The sequence below is a fragment of the Nycticebus coucang genome, chromosome 7, assembly GCF_027406575.1.
Source record: "Nycticebus coucang isolate mNycCou1 chromosome 7, mNycCou1.pri, whole genome shotgun sequence".
Lineage (NCBI taxonomy): Eukaryota > Metazoa > Chordata > Mammalia > Primates > Lorisidae > Nycticebus > Nycticebus coucang.
Window position 1 is genome coordinate 122,047,329 of NC_069786.1, and position 14,408 is coordinate 122,061,736.

Sequence of the window (14,408 nt, forward strand, 5' to 3'; positions counted from 1 at the left end):
AGTGAGAAGATAACGTGGAAGTGAGAAAAGAAGATTGCAAGTACTTGAAAGGGAATTCAGGTGAAGACGAGAAATTTTTACCAGGAGCAAAAACAAGAGAAAGGCAAATTCTATGGTCCACCTGTTCCCTGCTGAAGGTGAGATTCTCAGAAAACTATAGAAATATAGGGATGAATTTGGACATTTGAAGTGGTGGTGTAAAAGCTCTATAAATACAAACAAGCCTAAAGGCCTCTAATAACTCTAGAATAGTCCTTTGATGTCTCCTGTGTTGTACAAATTTGCGTTTCAGGGCATCTTTGCCCTGGAAAAGTCACTAAGACTTGAAGCCTTGAGTGGATCCAGAGACTGGGGGTGGGTGTCCTGAGTCAGTCCTGAGATTCAGGGTTGGGCTCCCTGGCCCTACTATGGAGGCATTCTCAGCAGTAATATGAGGAGGTGTTAAGTGGCAAGACCCTAAAGTGACCATATCCAAGGCCTCTGAGGCCTTACAGAGACCCACAGGAGAAGCTAAGAAGCCTGGTCCATGTGAAAACGATTTCCTACAATCAAGAGGAAACTGCTGCACAACTGAAAATATACCAACGCTCTACACATCCAGGCAGAGGGCAAAAAACTATGACTGAGAAGTCTTTAAACGTATGGAAACATTTTTAAGTCTACAGTAGTAATACCAAAAATGATTAAGAATGGATTACGTTTTTAGATCTCTGAGTATTCTCCAAACATCCTTCCAAGAGGAACATATAGACCTGCCATTCAATCCTATAATTCCTTTACTAGGTATATACCCAGAAGACCAAAAGTCACAATACAACAAAGACATCTGTACCAGAATGTTTATTGCAGCCCAATTCATAATTGCTAAGTCATGGAAGAAGCCCAAGTGCCCATCGACCCATGAATGGACTAGAAAATTGTGGTACATGTACACCATGGAATATTATGCAGCCTTACAGAAAGATGGAGACTTTACCTCTTTCATGTTTACATGGATGGAGCTGGAACATATTCTTCTTAGCAAAGTATCTCAAGAATGGAAGAAAAAGTATCCAATGTACTCAGCCCTACTATGAAGCTAATTTATAGCTTTCATATGAAGGCTATAACCCAACTATAGCACAAGAATATGGGGAAAGGGCCAAGGGAGGGGAGAGGAGGGGGAAGGTTGGGGTGGAGGGAGGATAATTGGGGCCACACCTATGGTGCATCTTAGAATGGGTACAGGCGAAACCTACTAAATGCAGAATACAAATGTCTACATACAATAACTAAGAAAATGCCATGAAGGCTATGTTAAATAGTTTGATGAAAATATTGCAGATTGTATATGAAACCTGCACATTGTACCCCTTGACTGCACTAATGTACACAGCTATGATTTAACAATAAGAGAAAAAAAAAAAAAGAATGGACTACGTGAGATGAACTTAATGGATGTCTGTGACTGACAGACAAGCCCAGGTAGGATCATAAAGCAAAACACAGTTGAGATTCTGATTGTTCCATATGACATTTTCTTTACTAAACTAAGACAATAGAAATAAATCTGAGCTAGCCTGTCAGGTCACCGCTAATTACGTGTAGAATTCTGTTGGATTTTAACGTCTATCATGCTACACATCCTGGGACTTGCTTATTTCTCCCAACAATATCCCATGGGCATCCAAACTAGAATAATTAAATATGTATAATTTTAATTGATTGTCTATTAGTACAAAATGTGGAGGCACGAAATTTTTTTCCACCACGTTGCTACTGATATTTCAAACTTTCCAATTCAGCAGTGCACGTCTGTGATCAGATCTTTACACTCTGGTGTTTGCTTTTACAATATGCACGTGCACATTTATATATGCTACTTAAAAGATACTTGTGAATTATATCTCAAAAGGTTATGGACATGTGAGTATTTCAAACACTACGTGATAATTCTTTTACTATACACCCACCATTACTAAATTATATCCATCTTAAAATTTTTCTTCCTTCAAATACTATGTAAAAATTTTGTTTTAATTTGTATTTTCACGACTACTCATGAAGCTGAAACACTTGGTATGCCTCTTGGCTGACTGTATCTCATCTTTTAAACACTCTGCTCATGCCTTCTGCTCATATTTTCTTCAGTTATTTATCTTTTTCTTATTAGTTTATAGTTTTTTAAATTTTTATTTATTTATTTTTTAAGAAAGAGCCTCAAGCTGTTGCCCTGGGTAGAATGCTGTGGCGTCACAGCTTACAGCAACCTCCAACTCCCGGGCTTAAGTGAGTCTCCTGTCTCCAAGTCCCAAGTAGCTGGGACTGCAGGCACTTGCCACAATGCCCGGCTATTTTTTTTGTTGCAGCCATCATTGTTGTTTGGTGGGCCTGGGCTGGATTTGAACCCATCAGCTTAGGTGTATGGGGCTGGTGCCTTAGCCGCTTGAGCCACAGGCACTAAGCCTAATTTATAGTATTTTGAGTATTAAGAATATTATGTGTGGGAATGAATATGTGGGTTAGGCAAAAGATATAAGGAGTAGTTCTCTAATTAAATTATTTTCTTTGGACTTCATGATACCATTCATCATAAGAAATTTATTTATTTATTTATATTTATTTATTTTGCAGTTTTGGCCAGGGCTGGGCTTGGATCTGCCACCCCAAGTATATGAGGCTGGTGACCTACTCCTTGAGCCACAGGTGCTGCCCTCATCATAAAAATTTTTAAATTTTTATTTGGTTAAATCTTTCCATTTTCTTTAACTTTTACATGTTTGCTACACTTTTAGAACTTTTGTTTTGAAAATTTAGATTTTTTATTATTTATTATTTTTATTAACTCATAAACACATAGATTCTATGACCCAGAATGAAGGAGGGAAGTTTTTTTTTTTTATTGTTGGGGATTCATTGAGGGTACAATAAGCCGTGTTACACTGATTGCATTTGTTAAATAAGGATCTTCTTACAGATTTTTTTTTGAGATGGTCTCACTTTGCTGCCTGGCCTGGAAAGCTGTAGTATCACCATAGCTTACTGAAATCTCAAACTTCTATGCTCAGGAGATCCTCCTGCCTCAGCTTCCTGAGTAACTGGGACTATAGGCACATGCTACCATTACTGGCTAATTTTTCTATTTTTTCTAGAGATGGGGTCTCGCTCTTGCTCAGGCTGGTCTAAATCACCTGACCTCAAGCAATCCTCCTGCCTCAGACACCCAAAGTACAGGATTATAGACAACACAGCAGGTTGAAAATTTAGATTTTCTACTCATCTGAAATTTATTTTTGTATGAAATACACACCTAACTTTATTATCTCCCAAAATAGATAGCCATGCAATATTTGTTGAACTGTGCGCTCTTCCTCAGAAACTTTAAAGTACTATCTTAAATAACCATGTATGTACTTGAATCTGTTCTAGATACCATTTTATTTCACTTGTTTGTTTGTTTATTTCAGAACACAGAAATAGATTTAGAGTGTCCCAATTTATTTCTTAAAGTTAGAATTTCTCCGATACCAAAGAAAATAAAAGCCATAATTTACTCATGAAAGTAAATGCAGAAATTTTCATTAAAATAAAATCAAACACAGCAGCATATTAAGTTAATAATACAACTTGAAGAAGAAAGTTTACACCAGAAGTTCATGTATAGATCCACAGAACAAGAGCCCATTGATTCTAGTGTGGCACTAACTTAAAACAGAAAAGCTATTATATCAACAGGCTGAATATGTATATGACAACGAAAGACAATCAGTCTTTTTAAACACACTAAAGAAAATAAGACAGACACATCTTAAAACATGATAAAATGATGCCAAACCAACATAAAACACTGTATTTCATATAGCATCAAAGATACTAAAAGTGTCCCCCTAAATTCAAGAATAAAAAAGATGCCTTATATTTTTATTATTATCCTACATTGTTTTAGGAATATTATAGAATATAGAATAAATAGAATAGAATAAGATGAACATTAAAGAAATAATATACTTATTAGGAAAGAAGAAAATTTTAATAGCTTGCAGAAGATGTAACTACACACCTAAAAATCCAATATGAACTATAAGGATAAAAGACTTTAGTAGTTATTCTTACTAAGAAATCAACAGCTTTTAGAAAAATCCATAATTAACAGTAAGAAAGGAAATAGATTTTTAAAATTCTGTTTGCTTTTGCAACAAAATTATGAGGGACTTGGAAATAAATTTGACAAAGTTAAAGATCTTTATAAAGAATGTGCAATATTTTTGTGAAGAACATATAAAAAGACCTGGTTAAGGTTCCTAGTTATGAATTCAATATCATAAAAATTTCAAATCCTGTCTAAGTTAACACATGTTTATTCAAGAATCTTTGTGGACTTCGTCTTAATGACTCTGATTTTCTAGTATATGAAATTATTTGCCAACTTAACAATAACAACAAAAAAGAACAGTAATGCTCTACTAAATACCAAGAGTTCCTCTTAGCAACTATAAACAAAATATTATCGTACTGATATCACACACTATTTTATATCAGTAAACGTGAAAATATGTTCTCAGATAAAAGAATCCTGAAGGTTTCTGAATCTACACATTTTTTTTTTATGATCTCTTTAGAAAGTAGTATAATCCAATGGAAGCTTCAAGAAATAAATATAAAATGATGGAACTGGAAAACAAAACAGGTACATAAATGCCAAACAATGATCTAAACTGAACAACACAACATAAAATATGTATGATTAATCATCTTGGTATTTATATGTACACCTGTAAATCTAGTGTTTATTAATACAAATATGTTTAAGAGCCAAGAAAAAGAATTGCTACTGTAGGCAGCTTTAATGAAATCCTAATTGGGACATGCCACTTTCTTGGGATTAGAGACTGTGTTTAGATGTCATTACTTTCGGATGGACTGTACTGGGGTAAATTTTATCATTGCATTTTCTGTAAAGGAAGTACTAGCTTCATTTATTCATTCAACAAACATATACTGAGTGCAACTTTGTTCTGGCTCAATCCCATTCCTAAAGGAGCCTGGAGGATGGTTAGAAGAAGCGGCTGTTTAGTCAGCCTCTCATACTCCGAAAGATGCAAATAGATGTCATAGCGATAGATTTGACCAGTCTCTGAAACCGTGTATAGGGCTTTACCATGAACTATTTCCACCATTAGTACTTAAAAGAAATATTTCTCTTAGAATAGAAATTCTATTATCCAATATTCTCATGTAGTAAGGTCTTTCTTACAATTCAGTTGAAATAAGTATATTAAGAACATAAAAATATTTCTGAATACCAGGATTTTAAACAAAGTTAAAAAAGAAAAGAAACTAAAACTTGGGCAGCCACCAGATAATGTGACATGACTAACGGGAAGATGAACAGCCGCCTGCAGGTGACAAGGGTTGGAAAATACCAGTTAATCAGAGCTTTAGGAATTCCGTATTGCAAAGGAAAGAAATATGATAGAAGTAAATTGCATTGACAATCTCCTAGGGGAAAGCAGTAGCTTTATAAAACAGCGCATCCGAAGCATCACACTTACCTCTTTCACCAGTAAATTTTCTGCTCTGCGCTCTGCATCTTCAGGCACCGTGGAGTACAGCGTCCGGATGTCCCAAGGAACTGTGGCTGTCTGAGAAGGAACAATGAAAAGAAATTAAGTTCCCAACTCAGAAGTCTGGGGCCGATCACTACACTGAAAACACAAAAGGGAAGCTGTTTAGATCTTAGCATTTAAGGGTAACAGAAGACAGAAACCTCTGTAGTTCTTGCCATTTGAATCTCCAGGAGAAAAGATGAGAGGTTTCCTTGAATTCCCACAAGGAGCATTATTATTACAGTTACTGTTTTCTAAGTACAGTTCATACATAATTTTAAGGTCAGTTTCGCTCCCTGAAGAAAACAAAAATTGGGGCATGGCTATGTTTTCACTTTAGCTTATTTCTCTTTGGAATCTTTTTTCATTGATGCCGTTAATGATAAAATAAATTTGAAATAAAAAATGTACAAAATCAGCATTATTTAAATACTCTTGTACATAATATCTTCAATGTCACCAGGGTAAATGTAGCCCCTTTTAGAAGCACATTCTGTCTCTCTCTCTCTCTCGCTCCGTGTATACAGACGTGTCTGCATTTATCCACAGTTAGGGGTGGAAGGGAAGAAAGAGCGTTTAGTAAATCTGAACCTCAAAGAAAATAAGTCATGTTTATGGCATCTTTATGGTGTTTTTGTTGAAATGAGCAAAATATTTTTCAACTTCCATGCAAACAAACAAGATTTTATTAAATGACCATACATAAACAAATATGTAAAGTATCTCTTAAAATATCTAAAATAGAATTTCAGAGGTTATTTCTTCTTTACATGTCTCCAGTCCCATGAAGCTGGGGAGTATGAGATGCCCTAAAACAGCAAGTTTCCATCCTCAGGCATCAGCTTCCCTTGGTCTTTCCATCTTGGTGGTTACAGGGATGCTGAGGGTTGAGCCTGCCACAGCCCTGGCACCAACAGTTGCGATCTTGTATACTGCACATCCACAAATCACCAGTTTTCATCAGAGCTTCTGAAGCACTCAATTAAGCTGGTTTCGATAAAAGGCATTTTTCTAGATCAGTTGTTGGAATAGATGAGAATCTTAAAAACTATCCATAGTTTTGGAGAAGATGGTAGGAGAGGGTCCAGGGAATTCGTCTTCCGAGTTAACAGCACCACTGCCAGCTCTGCCACCAGAGGCAGCATCCCTCCCCTCATCCCATTTCTTCCAGTTCTAGACTCTTATTTTCTTCAAATCCTCCTTTTCTTCACTCCTCAGGTCAGCAATATGAGGGCAAGACATTTTGTCTGTTTTGTTCACTGCTAGAACCTCGGCTCTGAGTGGGATGCTGAAAGATTTCTCTGTCGAATTTACTGAGTGTGAGTGTGAATATGTGCGTGTGTGGTGAGGGTGTGTGAGTGCTGTGTGTGGCAGATGTGAGCGTGTGCGGTTGACTGGCTGTGAGATGAGTGTGTGGGGTGGGAGGGGGTGTTGTATGTGAGCGTGTGCAGGGTCGCCAGCACGCCCATGCCTGTGCATGTGTGAGTGTGTATCTGATGTGTTAGCGGGAGGGCATCCGTGCGCTTACATGCGCGTTTGGGGAAGCATGGGGTTTGAACACTGGGAAAGAGAAAGACTGTCACTGGCATCTGACAAGATTCAAGGATAAAAAGTAATGATAAAACCCTGTTCTTAGTACAGCACATTATAATAAAAAGTGCTCATCCTAAAACACAGCTGTAGACTGAATTCCCTGTGCCCTAGGAGTTGACTGCAGATGTATCAACAGTTTGGAAGGGCTGTGGCTACCAATTCAAACCACGTACAGGTACAGAGAGCAAGTGGAGATATGTAGATAGCACAGGAAGCTGTCACTTCCCATGTAAAGTCTGACAGAGCTGATTTAGATCTTACTATTTACAGTTTACAGTTTTCATTCTCTTTGAAATGCTTTTTTCAAGCTGCTGCTTCAATGTTACTCACACAGTTAGAAAATAAACCATAAGTCCATGCTGTTGAAAGTTTAGAGTAGAAGGTGAAGTTTCAGGTCTACACAGAGCTGTAGAGATAATTGCTAGATTTAGTTTTCTGGGATGACTTTGTTTCCTGTTTGGACAGGCAACTTGCAAATATATAGCTCGGTTCCCAGGAGATATTACATACTATAATCAGATATGGGAACATCAGATTTTTTTCTCTAATTCAAAATATGTTCTATATTATAGCCATTATTTAATAAAAATTTCATATAAAAAAGATGCAAGAGATTTCTCTTTCCCATTATCCCCTTAGAGTTGTCCATTATTTCCTCGGCTTTAAAAAAATAGTTGCTCTAAAATACATTAAGTTAGGTAGAGAGTAGAGTAACATTAAAATTAAGCTTACATAATAGTCAAGTAAAACATAAAGAATAAGACCTGCATTGGGTCTATCATGCTTGACATGTGAAGTGACCACTCTTTTTTCTGTCTGTGTAAACATACTGTCCCCTTATGATCAATGCTCTGTGGTATAATAAAATAAAGTGAATACTTAGCTAATTGAAGAAGCTTTTTTTGTTTCAATGGTTAAGTTCCTGAATGGGGTTCAGGTTTCTGGGATAATAATCACATGTCTGTTTCATTAGTAATGTCATATAGCAAAGACGGCCCCCCAGCTACATAAACTAACATTCCTATGCAAAATATGAGGCTGCTATTTTATTCAGGTGAGTAATGAAAGCTGCCTAACGTGTGTAAGGCCTATGAGTGATTCCTGACTACCTCTAGTTATGAAATAACGTTGACTCTTCACTAAATAAGATGACTATGGCTGAATCATGCTGGAAGGACCTTGTGATAAACCTGACATTATTTTATAACATGTGCACGTATTGCATATCTAATATCTTGCACAGAATGTTCAAGGTATAAGAAAAGAAATGCATGTCTAATACACGCCTATCACATGCTACTGACCTGAGTTGTATGTTGTTATAATACTGGAGCATTTGTCTGGAGAAACAAAAGGCTTCCACACATTTCAAGTTTAAAAATTGTGGCACTTTTCATTTTAAAAACTCTTTAATGTTGTTCACTTAACAACACCGAAAGCAAAAATAAATTGATCAAATAAGAAGAAAACTAGAATCATGTGGCGAGGGTATTGATATGGTTACAAAGAATTTCTTTTCTGAGAATTAGACGCTTTCAGACCATTACAAATTGCCTTGGCCACAAGAAACTTCCTGTTCTGTTTTATAAACCCTCTAGTCGACAATTAGTATAGCTCAGTAAACAGCATGAAATGGATCTGAGACTGCACTGGAACCCAGCAGAGCTTCTCTTCTAGTGGTTGGGTTTTACAAGGAGCCTCTTGTCTGGAGATCGGGCATTTGGAAACAAACTATGTCCTGAAATCATGGATGCAGCCCCATGCCTGCAATTTCAGGTCCATGTTATTCAGACATCTTCGACTGTGGCCTTTGTCTCCTTCGGGCTTCTTCTACCCTGCAGTGGTAGAAGTAGCTTTGTGGTTTTTTTGCAGCCACCATTCTGCCAGCTACACTTGCTACAAAAGACTTCATTCTAAGCACACTGGGGCCATTTCTCAACTGGCTAAGGGCCAATGTCAAACTCTGAAAAAACAATTCCTGCTTTTCCTATCTCCTCGACCAGGAAAAGCTTCCTTTGACAGTAGTGTAGGTTCCAGCCCCTCAAAAAAGGAGGACAAAATGAGGATTCTAAAGCAATCGATCAGTTTAAGGTGAGAATTCAACAAGCCTTACAAGAGGAACTGTTAACTAACACTTATCATTGTTTCCAACCTAAGCGCATTTGAAAAAGGATCTTCACCTGCATTTCTCAGAGGCTGATATTGCCTTTTATCCTATTAGAGAAGACACTTATGCTACATGAGTTGCCTGAGAAACACTTTATAACACATTCAGACAAACATTATTGCTGTGATTTTATCTTTTCCTTTTTAATACATGAGAATATAACCTTAGTACCTTCATTGTGCTTTAAAGAGGAGGCCCTTGTTTTTTTGCTCGAGTTAAACTGATTAGGAAATGCACACATAATGAAAAGTGGTCCACAAGTCCAAGAAATTCAAGCATGGAGACTCAGCATCCCAGTATCCAAGTCTATAGTATATGTTATGTAACTACATATGAAGCTGTTCAAGCTGTTTTGCCCTCGGACTAACAAACTACCATGCAAGTCATTTCACTTCTTTTGTTGTGACTCATCTCTCAGGCTCTAAAATGTGTCACACTTCCTCAAAAGAGGTAAGGACAAAACATCGTACATGTGGAAAAATGTGAGCATTAATAAAAACACAGTGTTCCAACAACACAATGGCCCTTGTTGCATCAGGACCTCCCCTTGGCAGGGGCTCGGCAGCTTCAGTCTGAGTTCACTGGGTGAGAGGCCCCTGCCGTGTGGAGCTCATTCCTGCGTGGGGTCTCCGCTCACATGCTCCTCTGTCTCTCAGAAAATCCTTTTCCTTTCCCATACTTTACAAATCTCAGGTTTCATATAGGTGCTGCATCCTTTTGAAAATATTTTGTGGGATTCAGGAAGTTAATATTTCCCCTACCTTGCTGCACATTTTGAAGCATCTGGCCAAAAGCATGTTATTTGGACAGAAACCCACCACAGAAGTCAAGGTGCTTATGTTTGATTTCTGTCCTCATGATTGTTCTACATCCTGGTGTAAGAGCCTTTCCCAATCTTAACTTCATTAGTTTGTAAATGAGAGGAATATTATAACTTAGACTCTAATTCAGCAAAGACTACTCCTTAGCTTTCAAACTGCAATTACAGTGTTCGTGCACGAGCTATTTAAAGCCCACTTTTTAGGCTCAGTAGCCACGGATTAAAATGAGATTGAGATTCCCATAAAATGTTAAGATGTGTCTCAGAAAAAAAAAAAAAAAAACAACAAAGAGAGAAACCTCATGACCTTTCTGCTTTGCAATTTAAAATACATTAAAGTCTTTCTGGTTCCTCTCCTAGAATGACCTGTGTGGTTTATGCTGGAAGTCCCCGCACACCAGTTGCTTTTTATAGCCAAAGATACATGATGAAGAGAGCAAACCATGGGTGTATTAAGAAATCCACCATTCTCTCTGTTTTAATAGTAAGCCCATAAAAAGTGCAGGCGGCCCTCCTGGGACACTCAGTCTGCCCAGCTGATATGAAGACAGAATCTGAGCAGATGACATAACTCTTTTGACAGGTGAGTTCACTGAATGACACAGATCTTTGACTTTGAACATAACAGTGCCCATTGTTGAAAGTCTAACTGTTCAAGGATAAGGGCTCCTTCTTGTTCATATTGGTGCCTGGTATAAGCAGCTTAGATCACCAGATGTGCCTCATAAATGTAAGTTTCAATGGGGGACTTTTGGTGATGGGGACAGTATTGAAACACCGGTGGTCAATGATCTTCCTACTCCGTGAGCGGTATTTCCAGCTTCATACATCACAACTTTCTCACTCAAGGTTTTGTACCTCCTAGAAATGATTCCACCTTGGGATTTTCCACCTTTTACCCAGCACGAAACTCATTTCTGGCTTTATCACCTTTTGTTCTGTTATTTTGCACCAGCCTCTGCTGAACTGAATCATTTGACAATATGATTCACCGTGTCCTTTAAACTGCTTTTGTAGCACTTGCTGTCCTTCTTCACTTTATTTGCCTGCTTTACTGAGTCATATACTTTGGTGACTAAGTTCTTAATTTTTTGGTCTTACCACCAGCTTCAGGGTGGTGACAGAATAAGATTTTGTCTCAAAAAAAAAAAGTATAATTTTTGACATAGCATATGGTTTTGCACCCAATGGGTTAATAAAAACATCTAAGCATTTTGCTCCTCATCAAGGAAAACCAATTACTTCATTCTCTTTATGCTTGGGAATTTCAGTTTAGAATGGCCTAGTGGTTCATCAAGATACTCAAAGGATTAAAGCTATATGCTAAAATAATAACCTACATGTTTCTGAAAGGTAATTCATGAAATAAATATTTATTTTCCATCTGATTTGTGCCAAGAGCTGCTTTATTTGCGGGGAAACTCACAACGATCAAGAGAGAAGATGTTCGTGTTCTGCTGGAAGTGACAGTATAATGGTGAGAATCAAGGGACAGAGAAGTGAGAGAGCAAGCTGAGCTCTTTCCCAGTGGTGACAAGAGCTACAGAGAGGAGCAGGTGGAGTCTTGGGATAAAGAAGCTCGGGTGGGTGTGGGCAACGCAGGCTGATGTCAAGGAGGCTTCTTTGAAGAGTTGACCTTTAAACTGAGTCAGGAAGGGAAAATGGGAACCAGTTTTACAGCAAGCACAATGGCCCAATAGAGGAGATAAACTTGGCAGTTTAGGGAGCAGAAGGAATTCTGGGGGTCTTTGCAGTGACCCAGGGAAACAGGGCCTGCAGATGAGGGTGTGGAGATCGCCAGGAACCGGACAACAGAGATGTGGGAGGAGCTGGCCCTGACTCTCATGGTAACAGGAAGACACTAAGAAGGTAGAACCAGAGGCACGAAGTTATCTGATTTGTGTTTCTAAAACTTTTCTCTGGATCCTGTACACCAACGAGTCAGAGGAGGGCAAGGGAGAAGGCAGGGAGAATGGTTAAGTTAAGGCCATTGGAGGGCTCCAGGCAAAAAATTGAAGACCAGCAAAGTGACTATAGAAAAACTCAATATTTAGGTTTGCAATGCAGTAATTCTGCCTCAGTAAAAAGTCATCTCTTTTTCCATGTACCAAAAACCAGATGAAGCCCCTGTTAACTTGATATTTCTTAACTGTAAACATTTGCAATCAACTGGCATTTCATTGACGTAAGGGCACAGGCTTGTGCTTTTTTTTGTCAGTCTCTTGGGTCTGGGAAGTGCCATTCTATATTAAGCACCTTGTGGGTGCTGAATAAATATTGATTAAACAAACCAAGTAATGATTCATGCTGCAAGTGTGGGTGCTTGGTAACGTGAAAACATAGAAGTGGGCTGGATTCTCCACTCTGCAGGCCAGGCACTGGATTAAGGACATTTGAAGGGAAGGTGGGGAGTTGGGAACTGCTGTCCTCCTTTCATCCTGTGGTGCTTTGGGATTGCAGCACTACTTCCCACCGGCTGAGCTGAAACTGCTCACACCCCCACCAGAGGATCGTCAGCCAATGCCCAGGGAGGAGCTAAGTAAATGATGCATTTGCTAAGTGCGTGGAAGTTTGCTGGTGGACAGCAGCACACCTAAAAGGTGACATAAGCTATGGGTGCAGCAAAAAGCATCAGAGGAAAATTAAAGACACATAAAGGATCAAGGTTTCTATTGCAACTCTCTGGCAACTCCACCTTTGTATCATACAAGTAGCCATGAACAATAGGTAAATGTAGGTGTGTCAGTGTTCAAATAAAACTTTATTTGTAAATACCAAAATTTAAACTTCAGATAATTTTCATATATTTTCTAAGTTTATGTTTTTTTCTTTCAATTATTTAAAAACATAATTGTTCTTAGCTCCTGGGACATGCAAAAAACGACAGCAGGTCACTCACATGTCACAGTTTGTAGATCAGGAAAGAGGGAGAAGAATGCATCTGAATATTATTTGAAAACTGGAAATTTTACGTAGAAATAATATTTGACGCTATTCTTTTGTTTAACAGTTCCTTAGTGCTAATTAAAAGGTAGACATTTGTGGAACATGATGTTTTATAAAATAAAGATTAGATGGCATCAATTATCCCCTAAGCATCAACCATGTGGCTCCCCGTTGCCTTCCAAATGAAGTGCAAACACCTAAGCATGGCCCAAGGGCTGTGGCCTGTTACATGTTCTCCATACAAGGACCAGATGAGCTTTTAATAACACATACCAGGTCATTTGTCCCCTTTCTTGAAATGCTCCAATAGCTTGTCTCTTGCCACTTGCATTGAGAATAAGATGTAAGTGCCTTATCTTGTCCAGCCCCACCAATCTTCAAATTCAGAGCTCTCCAGCACCTTTCAACCAACTTTTCCTTCAGCCTGAAACACGCTTTCACCAGTTTCTAGCATGGCTGTTCCTCCCTGAGAATTCAGAATTCAGCTCAAATGTTTCCTCCCGAGAGGGGCTGTTCTTTACTTCCCAGCCCAACGTGGCTCTACTCCTAGCCAGTTTCTAGCACACTGCCCTGTTTTCTTCACAGAGCTGGTCTGTATCTGAATTATCTTGTTAATTAATCTGTTTAACTTTTTCCCCGACTCTTCTCACCAAAAGGTAATTTCTGTCTAATCTCTGCTGTGTCCCTATTTGCAGAATAATGCCCAACACTTAGTATTCTATATTATGTATTTGTTGAATGAGTAAAGGAATGACATACTTCGGGGTGTGTTTAGAATTGTGCTAGTATTTTACCCTAATTGAGAATGAGGGTGACTCTGTATGATGGGACTGGGCTGAGGGGAGGGGAGACCATGGCCTTGAGAATTGAGCAAGAACCAATTTTGGAGAAGGTCCTGGGCCACGCTAAGGTGTTTGCTCCTCATTTGGAAGGCAATGGGGAGCCACGGAGGGTTTTAAGGAGGCCCAGAATAAAATAGTTCATGTATTTCTTAGAATGTTGACATTGAGGAAATGAAGATTATATTATATGCTCTGTTACCCCATTAAGGATGGCAAAGATCAAGGAGTAATCAGAGACTATACTTAACTTAAATGAGCACAGAAAGATGCCAAAGGATAAATTCATTTCCAATTCACTGCAAATATTACAACTCATCTACATTCCTCCGTGCTCCTTTTGAGATATGAGGCCTTCACGTAGCATCTGACACACTTCTGAATGACAGAGTTAGAAGAAAAGATGCTCCCAATGTTGGGATTTTTGGTGCTGACAGAAAGAGGCTGTTTTTCAGGTC

The 14,408-nt window shown here is 38.5% G+C and overlaps 1 protein-coding gene across 10 annotated transcripts in view; it reads right to left on the reverse strand.

Moving 5' to 3' along the window:
* The window catches only part of DOCK10 (dedicator of cytokinesis 10), a 277,597-nt gene that overhangs the window by 145,975 nt on the left and 117,214 nt on the right, over positions 1–14,408 (reverse strand). For all 10 annotated transcript variants that reach the window (XM_053597597.1, XM_053597595.1, XM_053597593.1 and 7 more), the window contains exon 3: positions 5,532–5,621. In XM_053597597.1, coding sequence (XP_053453572.1) covers positions 5,532–5,621 — 90 coding nt within the window. The remainder of the gene's footprint in view (positions 1–5,531; positions 5,622–14,408) is intronic.